This window comes from Cydia strobilella, chromosome 2, assembly GCF_947568885.1.
Source record: "Cydia strobilella chromosome 2, ilCydStro3.1, whole genome shotgun sequence".
NCBI lineage: Eukaryota > Metazoa > Arthropoda > Insecta > Lepidoptera > Tortricidae > Cydia > Cydia strobilella.
Window position 1 is genome coordinate 2,336,637 of NC_086042.1, and position 25,477 is coordinate 2,362,113.

Here is a 25,477-nt window from a genome sequence, read left to right on the forward strand (position 1 = left end):
CCCGTCTGTCCGTTCGTCTTGTTCCCATAAACCACCGTCACACTCTGTGGACTTGACCCTACGAGTATACGTAAGTAAATATATGTAGGTATATGGAAATTGCGACTCTTTGACACATGTTACTAGAAGTTCTGCCGTGGTTTCGTCTGTCTGTCCGTCCGTCTTGTTCCCAGAAACTACCGTCACACTGTAGCTTTGACACTTTTATATAGGTACGCTGTAGGTACTGTAGTTATAGCCTCCGCAAGCGACTTCATCCGCGTTTCGAAAATGAAATCCGAAGGAACTAGAATAAATAACTAATATAGCAGTGTGACTAATAGGGCAGCATCCGCAGCATAATAAACCCTCCCCCAAACCACCCCAAACTCCTCGCCTAAAATATACGCCTCGCGCCAAAAATCTGACAGCTTCTGTGCTGCCCACTATAGTTCACGCACGCTGTGCGTAGCTTTGCAACGGCAGATATTGTAATGTAATGTCCCGCAAGAGAAAATGAAGGGTACACGGAAAGAACATGTCTATATAGTCACTTTGACAACATTTTGAGTTATCGCGGTTTGAAAGGAACGATGTGGGTAATTAATCACATTATTTTCGTGTATATATAGGTGTTTTTAAAGTGAGACAAAAAGGAGTTAGGTTTATAATTGCAGCGGTAACAGAAGTTGTAACTAATAGTTCATTAAAGGCTCTAAATTTTGAGATTAAAATCTCATTTTCCAAAAAAAGTGACTAGACATGTTCTTTCCGTGTACTCTTCAAATATTAGGTAGAATTTTATTTTAACCTAGCGAGAGATTGGGTTATACCAAAGCTGCGGGCGGAATGTATATATGGAAAAGGGATACCTTTCAGTGTTACGTGCCAGTGAAGTTTTTGAAGTCAAAAATCTACTAAGAGCTTCTTCTGTATAAATTCTGCCACTGACTAAATGTTACCCAAAAAAACCGCCGCTCAACCTTGTACCTACTGAACTCAAGCCAAAACCAATAAGCTACACTCGATAACAACACCATTATAGCCACGGCTCAATTTCCTCCCAACACTTAAGGCGCGGCTCTCCCAGTTAAGGCGCTACCGACAAGTAATCGATTAAACAAACATCCGGACCCCCATAAATCAAAACTGATTGGATGCGCCAGAGATTATGAGCGCAGAGGAGTCATACTTCCTGCCTCGCACAGCTAAACCGCCATAAGACCGCGTGTTGTCTGCCTCTATCTTTAATCAATAGGGGATATTACTGCAGCAATGTTCTGCCACCAGAGTGCAGGACTAGCCTTTTTAGTAAACCATAGAGTAACTTATACATAAATATAAACCTTTAACAGATTGTTGACAAGTTTTCAGAGATTATAAAATATGACATTGATGCATCAATGCGGTTTGCTTACAGAGGACCTACCGGGAAACGCGAATACGAAAATTCGCTATCTGCCTCTTTATCGCTCGAATATGCAACAGAGATGTTAGATAAAGAAATTTTCTTGTTTCACGATAGACCCTCAGATTGTGGTACTGGCACCCTGGCGCCCCCTACGCAGAGTTTCGCGTAATATTCCCTATTGTTTTCCTTTAAGTCCCCGGCAAGCTCGGTTCTCCATACAAAGTTACTCTCATTTTAAAACGACTAGCTAGATTGCTCTGAACCTTTGTACTTACAATAAGATAAGGTATATCTAGGTCTGTAAAACTGCCTAAAACGCTGAAAACAAGTTTATTTAGGTCCGCAGTGCACTCATAACTTTTGACCCTTCTCCTCCCGACAGTCCCGACCGACCGGGAATGTTTAATTGTTTATGAAAATAAACAGGAAAGTCATCAAACTGATCGCGAAGTGCATCCGCGCTAGCTATTAGCGGACGCCCTTAATTTGTTTATTCGGTCAATATTCGGCACTTCGAACCGAACTATTCGGCCGAATACGAACATTGAAAAATATGCCGAATACCGAATAATTATCGAATGTTCGGCCTATCTCTACAACAAAAGAACATTGTTATTTAATTAACAAGTGCTTGAAATTTTAATCAAAACTAAAACAGATAAGAGAAGCAGATTTTATTTTCCTAAAACATCAAATAATAATTATAGAAATATTCATTATTACTTTTACATAACATTCGTCGGTAATTACGGCTTAGAATCATTGCGGCTGGCTGCTTCTCATCGATGACGAATCATTATTACCGATAAGAGCTTAGCAAGGGTTACGTTGTCTCCTCTGCGTCGTAACTCTATGCCGAGCGGAGACGCGCCACTCTCGCGCATCCCAATCAAATCCGCCGATCAGGTGCTATATTTTGCCATTCTTACAGGAAGACATAACTGTATAGCTTTTTACTACTAATATATGACCTTTTGAAATAAGTGTTCTTATTTTAATCGAGTCTGTAGTGCCGTTTCCTTCTGGCGAAGTGTATTGTATGATTGTGATGTGATTTAAAGAAAAGGTTACGTTTCGATTGCAAAAGGATTGCTGCGCAGCATTGCAGCATGCTTCATGTTGAGATATGGATGATATCAATATCACTATCCTATATTTACCTTTGCATCTAAATTTATATGAAGGCCGTTCCATCGGTTTGCCACTGTCTTTGTCACATTTCGCAAGAAAGAACGGGAAAGAACATACGCGCCAAGTGTCAATTTTGATCGAATTTTGTCGGTTTTTATTTATTTTAAAAACGTTACCTTACAATATCGAAATTCTAAAGCTATGAAATTACTATTTATGTTAAGATTGTTTTTTCTCCTTTTTTTGTTTATAGTATCACATAATAAATAACCGAGTAAAGTAGGATTAAAAGTCCGAGGTAGAGGTTACTTTGGGAATTAATTGTATCGAGCGAAGTGTCATAATTCGTGTATCGGAAGCTATGTTGTTAAAGATAATATAGTCAAGAACTACATATATTTTTTCCACGTCTACGAATATCAACGCCTCTTAGAAAAACATGAACATATAAGGAGATTTTTCGCCTTCTGGCTCAGGGAACCGCCTTCAGCACCGCTTTCATGTTAACAATTTGTTTTTGTACAATAAAGTGATTTACTACTACTACTACTACTATCAACTTCCTTGATTAATTGAGTCACAATATTTGCCGCATTATAGGTACTGCCACGATTGAAATTGCGTAATAGCACGTAATAGTAATAGATCAAGTGTCAACAACAACAACAACAACAACAACAACAACAAATCGTTTATTTACCAAATATTTTACAAGTTGACATCACAGGTTGAACAAAAATAATAAATTAGATTTTACAATTAAGCTAATATCCATCGGCCCCAAACTAGGCAAAATATACACAACCTCTGAAAAGGTGAAAAACTATGGTAACAAGTTGACAACCACTGTGCACTGCTTCTTCTTTTCGTGTCGTGGCTCCACCCCCACTTCTATACGATGGATGCCCAGTATGCAGCGGTGTTGACAGCCCTGGCTGTCGCGTCCCTCAGATCCAGTTCCGAGCAGTGATGTGGGCATGCGGGGCACGCCAGTAGATGTGCCATGGTTTGCGTTGCTGTATCGCAGGTACACTGAGTCGAGGGGCCACGGAGCAGTCCCCATCTGGCCATGTTTTGCTTACATCGACCAACTTGGGACCTGAGCCTGTTTAAGGACTTCCAAATTGGCCAAGGTTCTTTATGGCCAGGCGGCAGCTGCTCCAAAGCCTGCACGTACCCGTCCGGTGGGGGGCACCGGGTCTGCCACGGCACTGCTAAATTCTTAGTGATATTTTTGGTTTACTATTCCAATTTATTGTGGTTAAGAACGTTTCTATAATATTTCACCACAAAATTAAGAAATTCTCCGAGGTAAGTTAAGGCAACACGGCCAATTTACACAAAATTAATTTGTCGATAAGAACATAAAATATTCAACCTAAACAGTTTACGCCTAAAATGATCCTGAGCTGTTAAACAATATGGCCGAAACCTTTCAACCCTGTGATCAGGCCGAAACTGACCTAATTAAAGATCTACTAAATCATAGATCAGATTAGTGTGTGCTTTTAGTGTTACAAACTCCAACTTCAAATTTAATAAAAAAATGATATTATTTTGGACGAAATTTGGGGAAAAAGATACATTCCCAAAACCTCTGTCAATATTTGAGCGTTTTGTCAAAACGAAGTTTAATTTTTTAATATTCCTATAAGTCCCATAATATTAAAAAAAAAATCTTGCTAGCATACCGATTTTCAAGACATTGTTACGGTATTATAGAAGGCATGTTACCCAGTGGGCAAATCATAAAAACAAAATGAACAAAATATTTTTAATTTTACATTCAGACCCAGCGATAAAGTGTAACGATGACATTCCCTCACTTTGTTCCGTACAAATTGGTGCAAAGTTAGCTTAGACGAACTCTACCCTGTACCCTGTACTCTGTACCCTGCCATCTTTAATAGTCCTAAATGACTCACCAGGATACGGTAAGCACGTTCGCGGACGGTAAGTGACGACATGTCATAGGCCAAAGGAAACAAAAAATTACGCTAATGCTAAAGCATTCGTGTCCGCGAATGTGTTAAGTTGTACAGAATATAAATCCGATCTCTCGACTCCTCCATCTTTAATACCATCTTCAAACCTTAACGCCAAACATTTAGCGGGCACCAAAGAGTTTTTATTATCAAAAAACTAAATTTCTTAACGCCCACTGTTGGTTTTAGATTATTACTTAATCTTCTCCGCTCAACAAAAGAAAAAATGGCGCCAAAATGTTTTTTAAGGCCGCCATGTTTTTTTATTGTTTTATTGGTGAATTTTATTGCTACCAGTCGGAAGGCAATGGTTAGTAATCATAGGTTTTCGTAGAAACTGCCGAAAATTGGGGAAAAAGGTAGCAACACAAACATTTTTATGTTTATTGTCTTCATTATAGTTTAATTTTTGGTGTTGATTGGGTTTCACTGGATTTTGATCGAGGGGTTCGATTATTAATGTGATTTAAAGTTATACACTTCCGGTTCTTCAAAATTTTCCGGAGGGTACGCTTCATTTTATCCTTTTTATTGTGTATCCTAGTCACAAACTACAAACTACAAGATACAGGTCCGATTGAGGGGGGATTTAAATTCTCGAGGCAGAGGTGTAGGATTAGAGCCGGCGTGGCTTTATTTGACGTTCATAAGCGCATTGTAATGCCTGCATCAGGGCTCGGAACCGGTATTTTTTTAAAACCCCGAAATAGCCCAATATTTTGAATTTTTTTATGCTCATTACGTAGGACTGAATCATGTATTTAGGAAACAATTTTGCATTATTAAAACGTCCTATTAAAAATGAAATTATAAACAAAAGAACGAAAAAGAACATAATAATACCGGTATTTTTGTATGGAGCAAATACCGGTTTCTGACCCCTGGCCTGCATGAATAATAAACTATCTTTATTTTTACATTGGGGTAACTTCGAAAGCGGGGTAATTTTGAAAATGGCAAATATCCACCAAATATCTACTAAACTAGAAGAACACAGTAAGCAAGTTGCCTTGGTCTTGGTAAACGTTGCAGTAGCGTAAGATTTGTTAAAGTATTAAGTTCTTCATAAATATTGGCCACTTTCAAAATTACTCCGCATTCGAAGTTATCCCAATGTACTTTATATAAAACTTAATCTTAGGTGGGTGTTTATCTATATTACTTTAATTTTTAAGTAGTTTTATTTTAATATTACTTTAGTTTTAATTTGTTTAGTTAATATGTAGTTTTAATGTTTTTTTTTAATGCTTAGCTGATATGTAATTTGTTATGTATGTTAATACATTAAATTCCTATTAATATAAAACTACAACTATCTTTTTAGAAATCATTATAATATAATAGATAGATGGATAGATTTCTATGCTAGCGGAAAGAAAGTTTCTTAGTGTATTTTTATTAGTTTCATAATGGGTCTCGTCGTTATTTATATATATAGTATATATGTATATTATATTTGTATATATGTGATTATATGTTATTTTTATTTTATTTTTGCTGTTGTATTTGTAGCACCGCCCACAATTTCTCTGCTTAGCCTTAAGGTTGACTGGTAGAGAATGCCTTATGGCATTAAGTCCGCCTTTTGTATTGTAAGGTTTTCTTTTGTGCAATAAAGATTAAATAAATAAATAATAAATAGATAGAATACTCTTTATTGGCACACCTCAGTAAAAGATACAGAAACAATTTATTAAGGATAGAGGTACACAACAGGCGGTCTTATCGCTAAAGAGCTAATAACATGAATCTAGTATAACTGGTTTGGTCATGAGGGGTGGGGGGAAATGACCGAACGGGATAGTCTTATGTATATTTCAGTAGGAGTAGCAGAGAAAGCGCTGTTATTGTTTGTCCTTGTCACAGTCTCACATTTTTTTAAATTCCCTACCGTAAATTTAGTATGGTTTATGGTGAGCTACAAATCTACTCGACCAATCATATTGTCGCATTGCGTATGTTCTGTCCCTCACGGGCGCACGCGTATAGCTCATCTATGTAATGCTAGGTCTATGGCTAATAATAATTTGAGGAATAAATTCAATAAAATACCTACCAACTGTCACTGTAAGGTATTTAAGGGATATTTCAGTGTAACTTCTCTGCTTTAAGACAAGCTGGTAAAAAAGCATTTCGCCTACCTACCAATTTCTAACAATTTACAAAATAAAGAAAATGGCTTCCAAAAAAGCAAAACAAACAAGAGCATAATTCATTATTACACGAGAGATTGGGCCAAAGCCATAAATGTCTATAATCGGGAATCGAACCCAAAAAGCTCGCACCCAGTAATCAGCTTTAATCACCTTGTTTGCCCAAAACGCGGGGTGTTAGAAAAAAAATGGAAATTACTTCTTTACTTACAGTTTTTTTTTTGTAAGATTTCAAACAAACAATCAAATATAAACAGACGATTTAGTGTATATTATATAATATAGTATGTTGGCAACGATACAATGACAATGAGAGCCCCCTTACCACATGGATGGGACGACAGTATCGAAAGATTTAAGGAAGGTAAGCGCAAGCGAAGATATGTACCTAAAACAGAGAAGAATGGCGTAAAATGATACGGAGAGCAGACTTCAAAACTAAAGGGGCCCACTTATTACCAGTCAGTTGTTAGGAACTGTCAAATTTTTATTCTAACTGACAGGCTGATGTCGTCCGGCGGACTGATAATCAGTGGGCCTTTTAAGGATATATAGGATAATAGAAAAGCTACCAGGATGACTGTATGTTGACAATATTTTGGGTGCTATTATGAAACCCTATTTAACTACTATTGTAAAATAATGAACGATAAGTACCTTATAAATAAATCAAATCGATATTATTTTTTTAGAATTAGTATTATTATTATATACTTTATTTATCAAGCAACATGGCTCATAAAAGCTGTGAAACATAAAAATTAAGAATAAAATTATTATAAGTACCTATTAATGCATATTATAATTTATATCATTACATCTTACAAACAAACCCAATGTATTCGTAATAAATGCAAAACAATAAATCTAAAAAGCACAGTGGTTTTGAACTGACATTAAATATTACAAAAAAAATTGCAAACAAACAAAAGCTCGTGACTCGTAGAAAAACAAGAAACGGTACCGAAAACAGAACTGTCACCGGCTAATTTCAATATGGATAACTAATATTTGTTATAATAACCACGGCATTATAAAGAGCCTAATTATTAGTTTTTGTCTCGTGACAAAACAGTATTTGTTTAATGAAGTGTGTGATAATTATCTGCATATACAAAGTTATATTTGCATTCTATTTTATTATTTTAAACCTTAGGTATCGGTAATAGAATTTTAAATCTCAGGAACGGTTTAAAATTCACAGCATCAATATTATTGCATTAAAATTCAAGTGCAAATTTAATTTTACTTGTCGTTCGGTCAAACCTTTTCCTTATTTGAATACAAACAAAGTTGAATTTCGAGTAAACCTTGCTTTCTTCACACGCAAGCGAGTTTATTTGCATTGGTCCATTTTGCGGTTTGCGACAAAGACATTTTTTTCCTTTTTTTTCGGGCCTATTGCGGTGGTCGGCGCCTGCGCGCTGACTTGCAAATCATATTTGCGTGACCATCTATTTGTCATAATTCGACGCGGTACCTTTTGTTTTTTTTTTTCTACTGTTTATCTATTTAGTAAGACTTATTTTAAATTACCGAGTCGATAGATTTCAAAGATTTGTGTTAAAATTGAACAAAAACTAAAATTATATCAAAGATGGTAGTAGATATATACTTACATACATACCGCACGTCAATACAAGTACAATTGCCAAAAAGTAAACTAAATGTTTTATTTTATTTGACCGTACAATATATTTAAGTTTAATTACAAAAATCAACCGTACTCCTTTTTAAATTATCATAAAAACCTTACATATTATTTTTAACATACTTTAAAATGTATAGAAAGGACTGTCCTTGGTTAAAAATACATGGTTTTTTGTACAATTGTTGTAAAAAAGGCTTTTTTCAAAAGGCCCTTTCATCCGATCGCGTGACTTGGGGGCAATAAGGGAGCTCTTTTCATTAATATAATATTGATCATTACAAGGGCATTCGTACCGTTCGCCGCAAAGAATGCTCCGTTTGGTTTAGAGGTCAGAGTTTTTTTCGTACGCGGAAAAGAGATAAAAAATCAGGCTTGTGGGATCGAATGGAAAAAAATTAACAGACTGGGTTTTTTTTTACTTCTTTACGATAAAATGACAATGTTTCGCATCTCTACATTTTACTTTCGGGTATTCTTGCGTCCCTTTGTTTGACATAATTATTGAAAGTCATAATGTAATGATTGTCATATTGTCATTAGTCATAATTCTGAAACCGTTAACTTTCAGGATTTTCCTCAGGTTATCCTATAGACAGGTTAGGTTAGGTTTGTTTTATGGCAATCCTGAAAAGTTACGCGTTTCTGAGAAAAACCAAATTATGACTAACGAAAATGTGGACGAACAGTATATTATGACTTAAAACTATATGGGAAACAGTAGAGACCCATTTTGGGATCCTTAAGTAATATCTAGCTAGACATACTTAATTACATTTTGCTAATGTAGCAATTAATTAGCATAGTAGCAAAGTAATTAGCATAGTAGCAAGTGTAATTGGTGTAAATTGTTCTTGTGATTATATATATAAATAAATAAATAAATATCCTTCATATTTATAGAATTTTAATTTATAAAGAGAAAAGTATGTTTCAAAAAACAACCAAATTATACATTTCTTGAAGCAAGGGTACTTCCTTTCCTACGCTCTGCTACCTAACCTTACCGTTCAAAAGTTTTTGCAGATTTGTCGTATAAATACTTATTAGGACAATTTTCTATTTTATTGTCAACTTTTTTGGCTGGTTTGAAAAGCTACAAAGCTTTGAAGAAATCGAAACCGTCGAGTTAGGAAAATATTATTTATTTTTGTACCTCAGAGGAAGATTTTTAGGACATACGTTGAATTGGCGCTTACAATGTAAAGAATAGGGAAATATCTATCTATCCAACAAATTTTATCGAAATTTGACAAAAAATAATAATTTAACAACTAACTAAAAATCGGGCCATTGGCATTTTTTGTGTTGTATTTTGTCAATTTATTTTTAACACTTCAACAAGCTGCGAAAACTGTTGTATGAAAGCCTCAACAACATCTTCCTTACGATCATTTTATTTCTAGATAATATATGCAATTCCAAATCATGCGTTTTCCAGGTAGCTCTCGTGTCTTACAAAATTATCGATTAAACTTATACAAAACTAATATAAAACAACTTCCATTTAACACGTCTAAGATTTCAGCAACTGTCTACACTTAAGTCACTTAACTATATTATTACTAAGTAATTTCGTTTCAAGTCAAGTTTCGTATAAAATCGTTTGGACTTGAAACTATAACGTAACGTATTTTTCACCGTTTTGTCCGTCGAGGTGTGAATTAGGCCCACAGGGCAAAATCAACACGATTCGATGATTGTTTACAATCGATTTAAATAAATGAAAATCGAATGTTATTATAATAATCGATCAAACACCTTTGTTTTAGCTTCGATCTAATTACGTAATAACTGATTTGAATGTTATTTAATTCCATAATAAGATTTTGATGAAATACAGGAAAGTAGATTTAATGTTATATAGATAGATGGCGTTGAAATGAAATGGAAAGAATCCATCCCTCGGCAACTCGGCAACAATGTACTATTTCGTAATCACGAAGTATCCATCGTTAAAAGTAGAAGATTATTATCTTTTACGTCAGATTTAGGTCTTCGAACTCACGATTCCCTGACCAAATACAAACTTCACAACTTACATTTCTTATTCCCAAAAAATAAGATCTACATTTGCTTAAACCATCAGCATTATTAACTTTGCACTCTCACACTTCACCAATTTTACTTTTCGTGTAATATTTGTAAAACTATACCGTATCGTTTAAGCAAAAGAGCAGAAATTCCTTTGTTTCTCTTCTTACAACCGACAAACGTATTGTTGTAGCTAACTAATTTCGCATAAAATAAAGCATTAAACGGTGTATTCATTTAAATCATTTATGTAATTGTAACTACCTTACGGGCGTATTCGAATTTTAGTTATTCGATCTGTTTCCGAAACGATACTGATCGTCAGTGTCAAGTGACGTTTTTGGTTGAAGAAATGTCACTTTGACACTAGATCAGTATCGTATCGAATAACTAAAGTTCGAATACGCCTGTTAGCTTTTTGTTTGGGTTTGTATGGTAGTAATGCGCGTTGCGTGATCTTCAGAGTGTTGTATCCATTGTCACAATGGCCGGAGGGAATGAACTTTGCATCGGTAACCCATTTATGAAATTCGCGTAAACGCCCGTGACCTATTTGGTTGTTTTGTTCGTGTAATTTCGTTCGATGATTTTGCAACTTACTATAGTAGGTTGCCTACTGTAAAACCTTACGGTTTTTGCTTACCATGCAAGAATGAGGGAAAGTTTCTGCAAGAGTAAGCGCCACGGCACCATCCCACTAACCCGGGGTTAAGCGGTTAAACCGTCAACCCAGTGTCAAATTGTACTGGTTACCGTGGTCACTCCAGGTTTAACCGGTTAACCCTGGGTTAGTGGAATGGTGGGAGTGGCGCTAAGATGAAGGGGGTATAAGGCCCATAGCTGCTCCCAGATCGTATTTTGTTTTGGAATAAGTAATAGGGTATAATAGACTGAATTTAAAATACATAAATTATTTTACACCATGCAAGAAATAAAGCACCAGAAGATTAATAGAGAAACATAGACAGCAGTTATTTTTAGACACAATTTCTGTTTTAAAACCCGTATAAAACTATAAAGAGTAGGTAATTTGATCGTGACGCATGGTAGTGTTTCATATAAATTAAATAGTAGCAAATCGTTTTGACAGTTCGAAAAAAGGTAACTTAAGTCAAATCACCCTGTGCAAAATTGCAGTGAGTAAAAGCCAGAATAAAAAAAAAACAAAAAAAAAACAGTTTATTAGATTAAAAAAAACAATCAAACGAAAAAGTCGTTAAGAAGTGTGGTTTTTAATTTTTTACACATACATAAGGATGTTTTACCCATACATGACGTGAAATAAATAGTTCTATATATGTAGCAATAACTGTTCTTTCTGTTCTTCTTGAGATCCCAACTAAATCAACGCCAGCAAAGACAATAGTAATAGGTAGAGCATTGCCTTGCACCGGCATATAAAACGTAAGTACGTTTTTGTCTTAATTTATATGCAGGAGCATTGAGAAGTCAAGGACGTAACATTTTCCAACGAATTTGCTTCCTTATACTTGTAATATATGTCAAATAAAGCCATGTGTGTTGAAAGCACAACGCAACAAAAGCAGACAAGTCAATAGAGGACCGCCTGCCACCGGCGCGCCGACGCCGCCGCGGGCAAAACGGGACCGGCGGTAGCAGTGACATTGTCCCTGAAGAGTGCGTTGCATTTGAGCACATTTTTGTTTACACATTGCGATTCGTTTTAACTTATTTATATTTTAGATAAATTGAGAAGTTTAAGAAGGTAACATTTCGCTATGAACTTAAACTTGCATTGTCTTCCTAATTAAAGAAAAGAAATAAATGATAATTCCAGATTCAAGAAACATGCTTGTAAATTAATTACAATTGGTACTTCTACCAAACCACCCGTAATTTATTAGAACCATACGGCCATGCTTGAAATACGGCAGTATACCTATGTTGAAAGCACAACCCAACAGTAGTAGACAAGTCAATAGTGCCAACGCCGCTGCGGGCTAAACAACCGGCAGAAGCAATAGCAACAACTGGTAAGTAACTATCCTGGAACAAGTCAATTAAACCGCCATTTTTACTTATTTGTTTTGCGATGAATGTAGTATGTTTCAGGATCCATATAATATAACATACTGGCTATGTGACCTCACGAGATTCGCCTCGCCATTTTGAGAAAAATCATCGAATCTGCTCACAAATTTTCACGAGAATCGGTTCAGAATTGCTACGAATAATTTGTCCCATGCTGAAAAGGAAATCTTTGCTAACGCTCGCTCGGTCAATGAAGGATTATTGAAATGTTGCGGTTGATAATTTTTGCAATACGGCCATGTGTGTTGAAAGCACAACAGCGTCACAAACAGTCAATAAGAGCAGCTCGTGATACCGGCGCGCCGACGCCGCCTTGGGCCAAACGGCAGCGGCGGTAGCGCCGCCGCGAGCAAATAACGTGCCAAAAATTTAATTGTACAGCCCACACACACATGCCCATATTTATTTATTTATTATTGGAGTTGTGTTAAATTTGTATGTTAATATTTCTAAAAAAAGTTTCATAAGAGTGAAAAATTTATATTGTCCGCCGATAGCCGCGCGCGTAGTACGGAAATCATTTTATTAGAGTTAGGCCATGATAAGTAAAGTTTGCAATGAATTTGAGAGCACACGCAGTGCAAGTGTTATTATATACGTCATAATTTCATAGAAGTTTGACGTTAAAATAACATTTGCACTGCATGTTATGTGCTAAAATCGTTGCAGACTTATCTTGGTCTTTACATGTGCTCACACCATAGTCTGTTTACATCTGTGTAGATATGTCTGGATATTTAGATATATCTGTTTACATAATTATGTCTACGTATGGCCACGCGTTACGCTGCGTATAAGCGAACATTCCCGAACGCGAAGCGAAGCGGCGCGGCGCGGCGCGGCGCGGCGGGCACAAGGCGTTCGCGTTCGCAACGAGATCGCCCACGTAGGACACTTTTATAGGTATCAAAAGATTGATTCACCCCGATTCGCGCCGCGCCGCTTCGCGTTCGCATATTGTTCGCCTACGTAGTACGCTGCGTCAGACGACCAGAATAGTCAGAGACAAAAGCCACATTGCTGGCTAGCATACACCGGGCTTAAGATACAGCGGCTTGGAGAGTACTGGTGAACTGTCCACAGTTGTCTTTCCCTCAGCCATGAAGATACGACAAAGAAAAATAAAAGAAATTGCTGTGTATTTTAAGTTCGCGCGTGTCAAATTACTGGACAATCACATTTATACTCCCCGTTGCGCACTGGCCAGCTAACTGGCAACATTAGTTCCGTGCCACTACCCGCAATTGTCCAGGAATGTTGCCATGTTAAGAATGTGGCAAATTGCCCCAACGGGACGATTCAACGACGATGACGATTCAATGTAATGATGCTATTTTAGTAAGTATCGTCGTTGACAATGATGTCAATGATAATTGAACATTTGTCAATCTTATTGCAACGGGGTAAGGTTCATAAATCGTTAATCAAGTGTGTAATTACTGTCGCAAAGGATACTTTTAGAAAGAATTCACTGTTAAAGTTTTATATGTAAGTTAAGTTTTAGTTTTAATTCTAATAAAAAAAGAAGAATTTTTATGTACAAACATAAAAATATAAAAACATAGATAATTAAATTAACTAAAAATATCTACATATATTTACAAGTAAAAAATGGGAGTTAGCTCGGCGCCGGATGGTAAGGTGCCCAGAAGGCTGGTAGCATTGCCACGCTGAATTGCGATGCCAATTCGCTGGGCAAGGAAGTAACCAGCCCTCTGGTCACCCGTAGCATCAATGAGACGCTTCGCTAGCTCCCTAAATATACAGTGTGCTCCGGGTCCCCAAGGCCCTAGCGTTTCCACCCCAAACGGCTCAAACATGCAACCAGAATCAATGGCGGCATCGGCATATTTGCGCCGTCTGAGGTGCTCGGCCGCTGCGGCGGCCGACCCAGCCTATTCTAATTTATTTGCGGTTATAGTTTTATTTTACTTGCATTAAATTTTTTATTTACATGGCCGAATTTATCTAACTAAACTATCACTACATCTCTTTTGCTCAATAAAAAACATAGAAAGCCACACCTTGAAACGGTTTTTAATACTGCAAACAATTTAAGAGATAAATACCGTGCTGAGTGAGGTAAACTACAGTTTTTTGAGGAAAATAATAGCATAATTCGTCAAAAAACGGTAGTTTACCTCCCAAGGTGGTAAAAACCGTCAAAATTCACAGCTTCTACTATCTATGGCGGTGCCGCCCTGTAATTTGCTAAACACTCATCTCTATGATGCATTGCACTGCATTTATGTGTTGACTTCCGTTTATGTCATTTCCGATAGACGAACATCTTGTGTGGTATTTGGTGGAGGAAAGCTAAGGACAAATATTTTAATGTAAATTTTATATTATAGGTAAGTAAGTAAAAGTTCAAGTGGTTTGCCAAAGTCAACCAATTGAGCACATGCATTTTTACCAAGTGAAACCATGTTAAACATAATTGAACCTAACTAATTCCAGTAACCAGCAAAAACTAGGTTATTTAAAAATGATTCTAAGCTACCGAATTAGTTAATTTCTTTATCATGTTGCTAACATGGTCATTATAGGAATTATGATAATTTGATCAAGTTAGGCCACACAGCGGGATAATCTGCCGCGCTTCGGTCTAAAACATTATCTAATAACAAGACTTGTTCAGATAATTTAATAATAGGTAGTTATTTGATAATGAATTGCATTTTGATAGACATTTAGATGTGGTTAGATGGAAATAGATTTCGTATAAAATTTAAAAGTCTTTTTGCAATTCATCTTTTCAGCGATACGATACCTAAGGACGTCCCGACGGGCTTTGGCCAATTGGTAGTCCAGAGTACGCTCTGCTTGGACGATCCTCACTCATCTGGACTTCATGCCCGTGCCATGCTGCATGTGCTGGAGAGAAGTACAAAAAGACCTTAGCAGCGACCTCGGCGCCATCGATTGGACATTGGACAGAAGCGTCTTTGGTGTCGGAGGCCAAGATTCACGTCGTCGCGCCACAGCAGTACTTAACCTATAAATCCCGGTCTTTTGATAGGCTTGCGTGGAGATATAGATCCAACACGTAGAGGCCCCTTGGAGAGCTTTAATGTCTCATAAAATGCTTGCTGGAACCCGTTCATAGGCGCAACAATAGACACCCATGAACTAGCACTAGCAGAACTAGGCATTGGGACTATTGTAGAAAAAGTACTAACTATTATTATTAGTCTATGGTTTGAAGTTTGGGTTGACATCGAAAATGTTTATCAGATCGTTTTCGTGGTAGTGTAATTCAGCTATATTTCCAAAAGTTACAGATATAGGAAAGGCAGTGGTATTAAAAGGTGCAGGAGCTTGCGGAAATGCGGAGCATAGGGAACTAAATATTAGGAATTAGAGTTTTGAATGGTTCACGGTTAGTTTCACTAGACTTATATTGACCGGGATATAGACCGTGATTACCTTTTGTATTATTTGTGAGCTCCCGATATTTCGACGCAGTTACATGCATCATGTTCACGGGTGATGCATGTAACTGCGTCGAAATATCGGGAGCTCACAAATAATACAAAAGGTAATCACGGTCTATATCCCGGTCAATATAAGTCTAGTAAATTTTAGGAAATCGGTTAGTAACTTGTTTTGGAATATTGGAATAGGTGGAAAAACCAGATAAAATAATGAAATAAAACTGTTTTACCAATTTCATCAAGCACGCGTACTTGCCACCGACATGATACAAAAAAAACATATTCACGTATAACTACAGCAATTTCATAGTAAACAAAACTAAGGTAACCAGAGACGGAAGCAAGTCATCTGGAAACACACAAAAACTAGATACAAGATACGGTCCGCAAGGGTTACCGTTACCCTATTCCGTTCCGGGGTAACTTCCGACTGACAGGCACAGTTACTTTTACCTTAATGTTGCTTAATCCTGAACGATATGGGACGCGTGGGTATTTTGGCGAGGCATTACCAAACCTGACGATAAAACAAATAAAAAATGGTGGAGACTTTTTACACTATTGGGAAATAAGAAACTAGTCGGTGAGTTTTATATTTTAAATGTATAATTTTTTTTAGAACTTGCGACTGTATTACAATAAGTACATTTTTTTTCTATCCTCTATGTTATAAAATTTATAAAAGCGTCACTAGCTTACCCGTTACCACTACTAGATCCAACAGCTGTGACATTAACATAAAAATTATAATAGATACAGGAAGCCAATTATAGGAACTCACAGGTAGTGACATGGTACTAAACTAATAGGTACTATACTAAGGTTACGCACTACTATATTTGCAAGTTACAATAGGTATTTAAAATAACAGCACGATTAATTAAGTTTTATGACATGATAAAGAAATTAACTAAATCGTTAGCGTAGAATCTTGTTAGAATAACCTAGTTTTTGCTTTACTGGAGTTCGTTAGCGTTACGGTTCAGTTCTTTATCTGTCACATTTTACTCTGACACAATAAAGCATCTTTAGGTTATCCGATATATTTCCCTTGTTTGAAAGTATATTATAATTACATAAAATCTATCATTCAAACATACTACATACTTACCTACATTTTAAACTTTGTAGTCAGAAAGAGACCCTTTCGGCTCAAACAACATTGAGATGACAAGTCGGAAGATTTACATCAAAGCAGCGAGTAAAAGAAATTGAATTGAATGAGGATGTAGAATTTTACACGGAAACTAATTTAGGCGATTGCTTCCTGCTTCCCTAGGCCTAGTAGATAAAAGAGGCGAATTGATGTTTTTCTGACTAGTCTGACGTTAAAAGTAGCAGATACCATTGGTGAAAACTGTTTAGTAAAACAGCAAAGTGTTAAACAAATGTACCGTCTACTGCTTATGGACGTTTATGGACGCTTACATCTACATAGCTGAAGGTGTCACACGCACGTTGTGGATCCTTCATACTTCTAAAAATTTACTATGATCAGAAAAATGTGAACTGGGTGGACTAAATAGTTTTTACTGCTTACCACGCTGAAACTATGTGGTTTTGACTAAGTATTTGACATATAAGCGGTGCCATCATGGGTATCATCAAACGTAGGACCCCATCTGGACCCCGTTTTACCTTCAAATGCGTATGCCTCTTGACTGCCTTATTTAGCGGAAGCACTCTCATGTTCATCGTATCATCAAGGTCAAACAATACCTTGTTCTTAATATCTGAAGAATACGAGGATTCGTATGAGAATCAAGATTATAACGAAAAAGACGTATCTGAAAATGCCAGCACTATACATACGAAGGGATGTCGAATACCTTTTATGAATACAGTTGAAGAATCTGTACGAGAATTTATCCCTCAAAACTATCCAAATGATATGGAACCCTGTAAAGGTAGTCCTTTGGTAAAATCAAATAAGACTCACATTTGGATTCAAAAGGAAAATATAAAGTATTATAAAATAGAAGATCAAAACAACCTAAAATGCTGTTACAAATCGTTTTATCGCCCGACCCAGATAGATGACATAACCGCAACCAATAACGACGAAAGAGTGAAATATAACAAATGTGTATATTTTAATGACACAATAGAGGTTGCTCATGAATTTATTAGAATTATTTGCGGAGATAATGAAACTGTATTTGATACTTTTCTAGTTTTTGCTCGCGAGAAAGAAGCAGGCAACGACTTTAAGGCTCAGAAAGATTTACCTTACAACGTATTAATTTTAGGCATAGATTCTGTGTCGAGATTAAATTTCCACAGAACGATGCCTAAGACTGCAGCTTATATGAAATACTTGGATGCCGTAGAATTATATGGATACAATAAAATAGGAGATAACACATTTCCCAATTTGATAGCTGTGCTACTTGGGAAGAAAGACACAGAGCTGGAAGACACATGTCTTCCGAACTCACGGGCTTTTTTCGACAACTGTCCTTTCATCTGGGAGCGCTTCCAACGCGCTGGATATTCGACTGCGTTGGCAGAGGACAACGCATCCATGGGCATGTTTGACTTTGTGAAACGTGGCTTCGTGGGGTTCCCAACTGACTACTATTTCCACACCTTCATCCACCAAGCTGAACATCACGCTGGCACAAATAAGGATAATCACGCTTTCCTGTGCATGAACGAAAAATTCTTCTTCAAAATCCTCCTGGACTATGTTGAAGATTTGGCTACAACTTTGAAGAACAAGCTATTCGGGTTTTTTTGGGAAATCACTATGAGTCACGGCAGATTAAACTATCCAATGGTAATGGATGAAAGTTATGCCAATTTCTTTACCAAGATGCATGATTCTGGATATTTGAATAAAACTATTATCTTCTTCATGAGTGACCATGGCATGCGCTGGGGTGCATTTCGCCAGACAAGGCAAGGATATTTAGAAGACAGACTGCCATTTGTATTTGCCTTGTTCCCGCCATCGTTTCGTGATAAATACAACTTGGCCTATACGAATCTAAAGTTGAATAGCCGTCGTCTCACCACGCCTTTCGATATACATTCTACATTACTTGATTTAACAACTTTAGATAACATTGAAAATGAAAAGATAAACTCACGCAGCAACGAAAGTTATTCCAAACATCGTAACATCAGTTTATTTCTCCCTGTCCCAAGTAATAGGACATGTAAAGCAGCAGATATAGATGACCACTGGTGCGCGTGTCACAGCAGAATGCCTGCATCTTGTGATAGTTTGGAAGCAAACGAAGCAGCTGAGTTCGTAGTGTCGCATCTGAATGATATTCTCAAGGATTACCCTCAATGCGTTGGACTGAGGTTGGCTGAGGTGATGAGCGTTACTGAGCTTCTGTTATCAGGAAGCGAGGATTCAAAATGGAGGGAGTTAAGTGTGGTGGTGCGGACGTCGCCGGGGGGTGGTGTGTTCGAAGCGACAGTGGGGAGGAGGGCAGAACGCTGGTCGCTGGCCGGCGCTGTCAGTCGACTCAATTTCTATGGTGACCAGAGCCACTGTGTGCCGCATTATCAACTGAAACTGTACTGCTATTGCAGTTGATACATGTAAAGTGAATGTAAAATGGACGTTAGAACTATGTGAACGTAATTGTGAAAAGTATAAACATAATTGAAAGGAAGGACAGACATAAGCATAAAGCGGTGCGGTTCGTACTCGTCGGGCCCAGAACGCTCCCACTGCTAGAGCTCTGACACTTTTTAACGACTTCTTTAACATCAAACATGATGCTGACATATATTACGATAGTATTGGTGTCTTTACTAGGAAATTTTTAAATTTTATTAATGTGTACTTGACGAATGAATAATGACATTTTTGTATGTGTTTAAGTTTAAGTTTGACATTCTCTCCTCCGTTTCTTTTAATTTAATTTATGTGTGATGTCTGTTGATTTGACCTGAAGTTATTTGATCGTTTTTGTTTTGTTTTAATGTTTTAATTTTACAGAATATGTTTAATTCTGATTGTTTTATATCTAATATCTCTACCGCATAATCGTTTTGGCATCTTAACTGTACGTTTGTGCATGTGACTAAATAAATAAAGAAATAAAGAAATAAGTAAAAATTAAAGTAAATGTATAGTTATAGATACAATTTTAAAATAATATTGTAGACTTCTTTGTATCTAGGGTAAATCAGCATCAACACTCAAAAATACTCAACTCAACAACTCAAAAACAACTCAAAAATAGTCAAAAGCTCCCAACTATGGCAGGTGTGACTATTATTTGAATATCGCAGTTCTAAGGCAAAATATGTGTATAAATGGAAGAAGATTCAGAGAAAACCAAAAAAAAATACATTAATTTGATATTAAAACTTCATTACGTAATGAACATGTGAACTGTGAAAGCAGATGATTTGGAAAGGTTTGTGGATAAGGCGTCTATTAATCTGGCCAATCATACAAATTCTTTAATTGTGGGAGATTTTAACATGCCTTCGATTGCCTGGACCGCAACCGACAATCAAATATCATTATCCCCAGAATTGCATAGTTCTTGTTCTCCGGGGCATCTTGTGATGGAGTTTGCCGCACTGAATGACTTGGGGCAGTATAATTCTGAAAGTAACTGTAACTCTAAGATCCTGGATCTCGTTTTCTGCACGGAAAAAGTTTATCTGAATAAGAGTTGTAATGCCTTAAGCCTTATAGATCCCCACCATCCCCCAATTGAATTCAGCATTGAAATTGACTTAGAACCAACTCTCGCATCTAGTATAAAACCAAGACCAAATTTTTACAAAGCAGATTACGGAGAACTATCAAATTATCTTGGTGACATAGACTGGCCAACGTTACTGGGATCTTGTGTTGGTGTAGATGATATGGTAAGCAAGTTAAAACATGAACTAGACTTTGCCATCAACAAATTTGTTCCACTTAAAAAACCAAAAGGGAAGAAATATCCGGTATGGTATTCGCGAAATCTAATCAGAATGCAGAAAGAAAGGTTCAGGTTAAGACAGAAAGTAAAAAAATACCATAATCCCCTTGATCAAATTAGCCTAGACCTACTTAAGCAGCGATGTGAACTTCAGGCCCGTATTTGCTATAATACATATTGTCAACATTTGGAAGATAATATACTACTCAATTCAAAGCACTTTTGGACATTTATTAAGCAAAAGCGTAAAAATAAGTCTACAATGCCTGCAGCTATGCATCTGGGAGATAGTGTTGCTCAAAGTTGTGAAGGGGTTTGTGAATTGTTCGCGAGAAATTTCTCATCACTCTATGACACCAATAGTGAACCTGTTGTATCTGGTCAATCGGTGAGCGTTTCTTCCGTTTTTTCCACTTCTCTTAGTGAAATCGTTATAGACGAAAGTGTTACCTTGAAAAAAATCAAATCCTTAGATTTAGGAAAGGGTTGTGGTCCGGATGGTTTGCCAGCAATTCTGTTGTCTAACTGTGCCAAGCAGCTTTCATTTCCATTGACGTACATCTTTAATAGATCCCTTCAGTCCGGAACATTTCCATCTTTGTGGAAAGAGACAAAAATAGTCCCAATCCATAAGGGCGGTTCAAAGTCGGACATAAGTAACTACCGGCCGATTGCTATTTTGTCTACAATCCCAAAACTTTTCGAATCCCTGATTTATTCTGTTATTTATAGTCATTTCAAGCAGCAGCTATCAGACAAACAACACGGGTTTGTTAAGTCAAGATCAACTGGCTCAAACATGGTTTCCTTTGTCGAGACTTTGAGTAATCACATGGATAATAGGACCCAAGTCGATGCAATATATACTGACTTCAGTAAAGCATTCGATAAGGTAAACCATATGCTATTACTGGATAAACTTTCAAGATGCGGCATTGGTGAGCCATTGTTGAGTTGGTTCAGATCGTACCTGATGAACCGTGAACTGTCTGTTGCGGTTAATGGGGAGCTGTCAAAGCCATTTTCTGCCACATCAGGCGTACCTCAGGGATCACATTTAGGCCCCCTGCTCTTTTTAATTTTTATTAATGACATAGTCAACTGTTGCAAGAATTCTGAAGCCTACCTCTTTGCTGATGATTTAAAGATTATAAGACCTATTAACAATGACGTAGACCGTGCAATGTTGCAGGACGATGTTAACAGAATAACCGAGTGGTGCAAAAGTAATAAAATGGCACTAAACGCTGGAAAATGCTACCACATGACGTTTACGCGAAACAAAATCCCAGTACCAACAGAGTTCAATATAAATGGACTAATCTTACAAAAAGTCACAGTTGTGCGTGACTTAGGCATAATGATAGATGATCAACTAAATTTCAATGCGCATTTTGATTACATCACTAAAAAAGCTTCTGCAATGGTGGGCTTTGTGACAAGGAACACCAAGGATTTTAAACAAGCCCGTACAAAGCTTCTATTATTTAAGACTCTCGTCAGAAGCAACCTGGAATACTGTCCTCAGGTTTGGTCACCTTGTTACGAAGTCCACAAGAACCGGATTGAGAGAGTGCAAAGGCGCTTCTTGGCTATATTGAGTTATACATCCGGAAAAGCCCGGTGTTTGAGATCCTATCAAGACCGTTTAAAATTTTTCAAACTCATCCCTCAGTAACAGAAGAAAAGTTCACGACTTGATGTTCCTTTATAAGCTAGTTAACTGCAGAGGTATATGTTGTCCTGAGTTGCTAAAATCTGTAAACTTTACCATACCTAGTAGATTACCTAGAAAAGGAACCTACAAATTGTTTAAAGAGCGCTTTAGGAGGACAAGGCTAGGCACCAATTCGCCAATCTCTAGAATGGTACGGCTATACAACTCAATCCCTGACTCCGGGAGTATAGATATATTTAATGATTCTGAAACTAAATACAGAAACTCTATTGTCTCGCACCTAAAGCCACATTAGAGGAATTGTCACTACATTTAATCCCATGGTCTTTTATTGTTACTATAAGTCTATGTCTGCATGTCTGCATGCTTATCTTCTCTACCTTAAGTAAATCTAATATTTAAGTTAATTTATTCAATAAGTTATATTAGTTGTTTATATACTCTCTTTGAAATATACATGTGTGAGCTGTGGTCACCTATAAGTGGCTAAACATCAGTCAATGTTAATTATCCTTGTCCTAATGTACTAGTGTAGATGTATTATCCGTTGGTGATCCTTAAATAAATAAAATAAAATAAAATAAAACATGTCTGGGTCCATAATTGTATCGCTTAACTTCAAACTCGGGTAAATCCATTCCACCCTCACAGCAAATATCTACCCTATTACCTACTCTTAATACCAAAATCACATAAATAATCTGACAGATGGATTAACCCGAGTTTAAGTTAAGCGACTCAACTGTTGTATTAGGTCGGTAGGATTATAGTTGGGTGGGTTTACTTAAGGTACTTAAAACAAAGTGTGGCATATACTTTTGGCGCGTTGTTCTATTTGCTACTGTTGATGCTAATTGTACCTACATCTTAAGAGGAAAGGGGCATTTTCCTTACTGGATATTGACACTATGGAAAATATTTTTACATAATTTGATGTATAATTACCATAGCTATGCCCCTACGTTTGACTTTTATAGATTTTTTGATTATTGTAAAAATTAGGAGCGAAAAAAAGATTTCATACAAACTTTTAAAAGCTCCTAACTTTCAATTAAATCAAAATCAAACGTATCCAGAGAGGAAAATGAGGACTACGTTTGAATGAAAAGGCGATTTTGCGCGGGTCCTCCACTTTCGTCTTAATTTAGTGCAAATCTTGTCTGCACATTATTTTTTACTGTAATTCGACCGCCTGCGTAAAGTACTTTTGAACAGAAAGTTCGACGTGCAATATCATCAAGTATACAGAGTAAACCAGGTCGCTCGGGTCGCGTAGAGCCTTTACCACGGAATCCGATCTCTGCCTAATGGGCCGTGAAGCAATCGCAAAAAACGTGTTTCTGACCTCCGCGGGGATATTTAGACAGAACTGACGTATCTATTTGGTTGAAAAAATGTAATTGTTAAATCATGGAGAAAACCACAGTAATAAATATACCATAGAAGATGCAAATGCATCTACTTCGCGTCCGAACCCCGACCAAGCGTCGAGGTTGACCGTCGCTCTTTACAGTCCACGCGCGTCAGTTGTTGCAGCCGGACATCCGTGGATACTTAAAAAATGCTTTCCATTGCATGATAATTAACTGCAACAGTCCAAAAATTGCGAGCACCCAAAGGCAAGAACATATTTCCTATCACAGATGAGTAATTTTAAAATTATATTATGCGTAAATTTTGTGTGAAAAAGTCGGGGTCGACACGCTTGGTTTCAATACAAATCGTGGTATTTGCGTCATCTAGCGTATATATTAAATCTGTGGAGAAAACTAATTAAAAGCATGTAAACAGAGATTTGGGTTGGTTATTTATCTGTAGGTATACAAAATTATAGTTCAGCATCTACACACAACCGCCGAGCTGGGCTAGTATTTTTCTAAAGCACTATTGGTCACCGTTATCAAATTCTTGCAAATCGCTCTTTCTTCAACCTCCATCCTTTGAACCATTTTTGCACTTGGCCGTTTTGCCAATTAGGTACCTTTGTAAATCAGTCCTTTTAGAAGATTATATTATTAGTTCATAACGCATCGAATTTGAGTCGCCGAGATCCTGACTTGAACAGCGGCTACAATTTGGATTTTCTATTCCTGAAAGTTACACAGGATAACTTGAAGCTCGAGACTAGACTATGTTGACTATGTATATCCATCCATACTAATATTATAAATGCGAAAGTCTGTCTGTCTGTCTGTCTGTCTGTCTGTGTGTTCCCTCTTCACGTTTAAACCGCTGAATCGATTTAGATGAAATTTGGCATAGAGATAGGTTGAGTCCCTGAGAAGGACATAGGATAGTTTTTATCCCGAAAATCATCCCTTAATTGAAATAATTAATGAAGTGTCTGCTAATTTGTGTGCATAATATGCTCATATTGAATAATTGCTATAAGACTTTCTCCAGGCGCTATTCTTACTCTAGCTGGCGTTACTAAGTCCACGCAGACGAAGTCGCGGGCAAAAGCTAGTAATTAATAAAACTAAATAACTTACATGTCGATAAGTTGATTAAAGTCCCCATTTAGACGGTTCAAGAAATTGCATGCAATAATATTCGATACATTTACAGAGTAAAACGAATTCAATCGATCGACTTAATACGATATGTAACCAAAATTGCATGCAATTAAGCTCTTGAATCGTCTAAATGGGGCTTAACTTAGTATTTAAGATGACAAAACAATCTGATTAGATACAGATGATGACGGAATGATGACAATGACATGATACCTATATTTCAAAATTTGTTTTCACATCACCAATTCGAAAAAGGGGTTTTTCTTCCCTGCTAGGAGGGACCAAAGTAACACTTTTCTGTTCTAGGACACTATTTTTTTTTGCACATTAATATTTTAGCCTAAATAATATTTTTTAAACGTCATAATTACCTCATAGGTGATGTGAAAAGCAGTATGTGTCACATGGTAGCAAAATTATTTCCATCTTGGGCGTAACACACTTGAATCTCTCACTACGCTCAGGATTCTACTTTAGAATCCCTCGCTTCGTTTAGGATTCAATGTACGCCCTCGCCGTAAATATGTCATTTTGCTCCCCTTGTCTACTATT

General features: G+C 36.9%; 1 protein-coding gene across 1 annotated transcript; it reads left to right on the top strand.

The window, feature by feature from the left end:
• The first annotated feature begins 17,501 nt into the window (after positions 1-17,501).
• LOC134755405 (uncharacterized) lies at positions 17,502-19,388 on the top strand. Its single transcript, XM_063691960.1, has one exon. It carries the CDS (start codon positions 17,518-17,520, stop codon positions 19,378-19,380), a length of 1,863 nt encoding a protein of 620 aa, XP_063548030.1. The 5' UTR covers positions 17,502-17,517; the 3' UTR covers positions 19,381-19,388.
• The last annotated feature ends 6,089 nt before the right edge of the window (positions 19,389-25,477 follow it).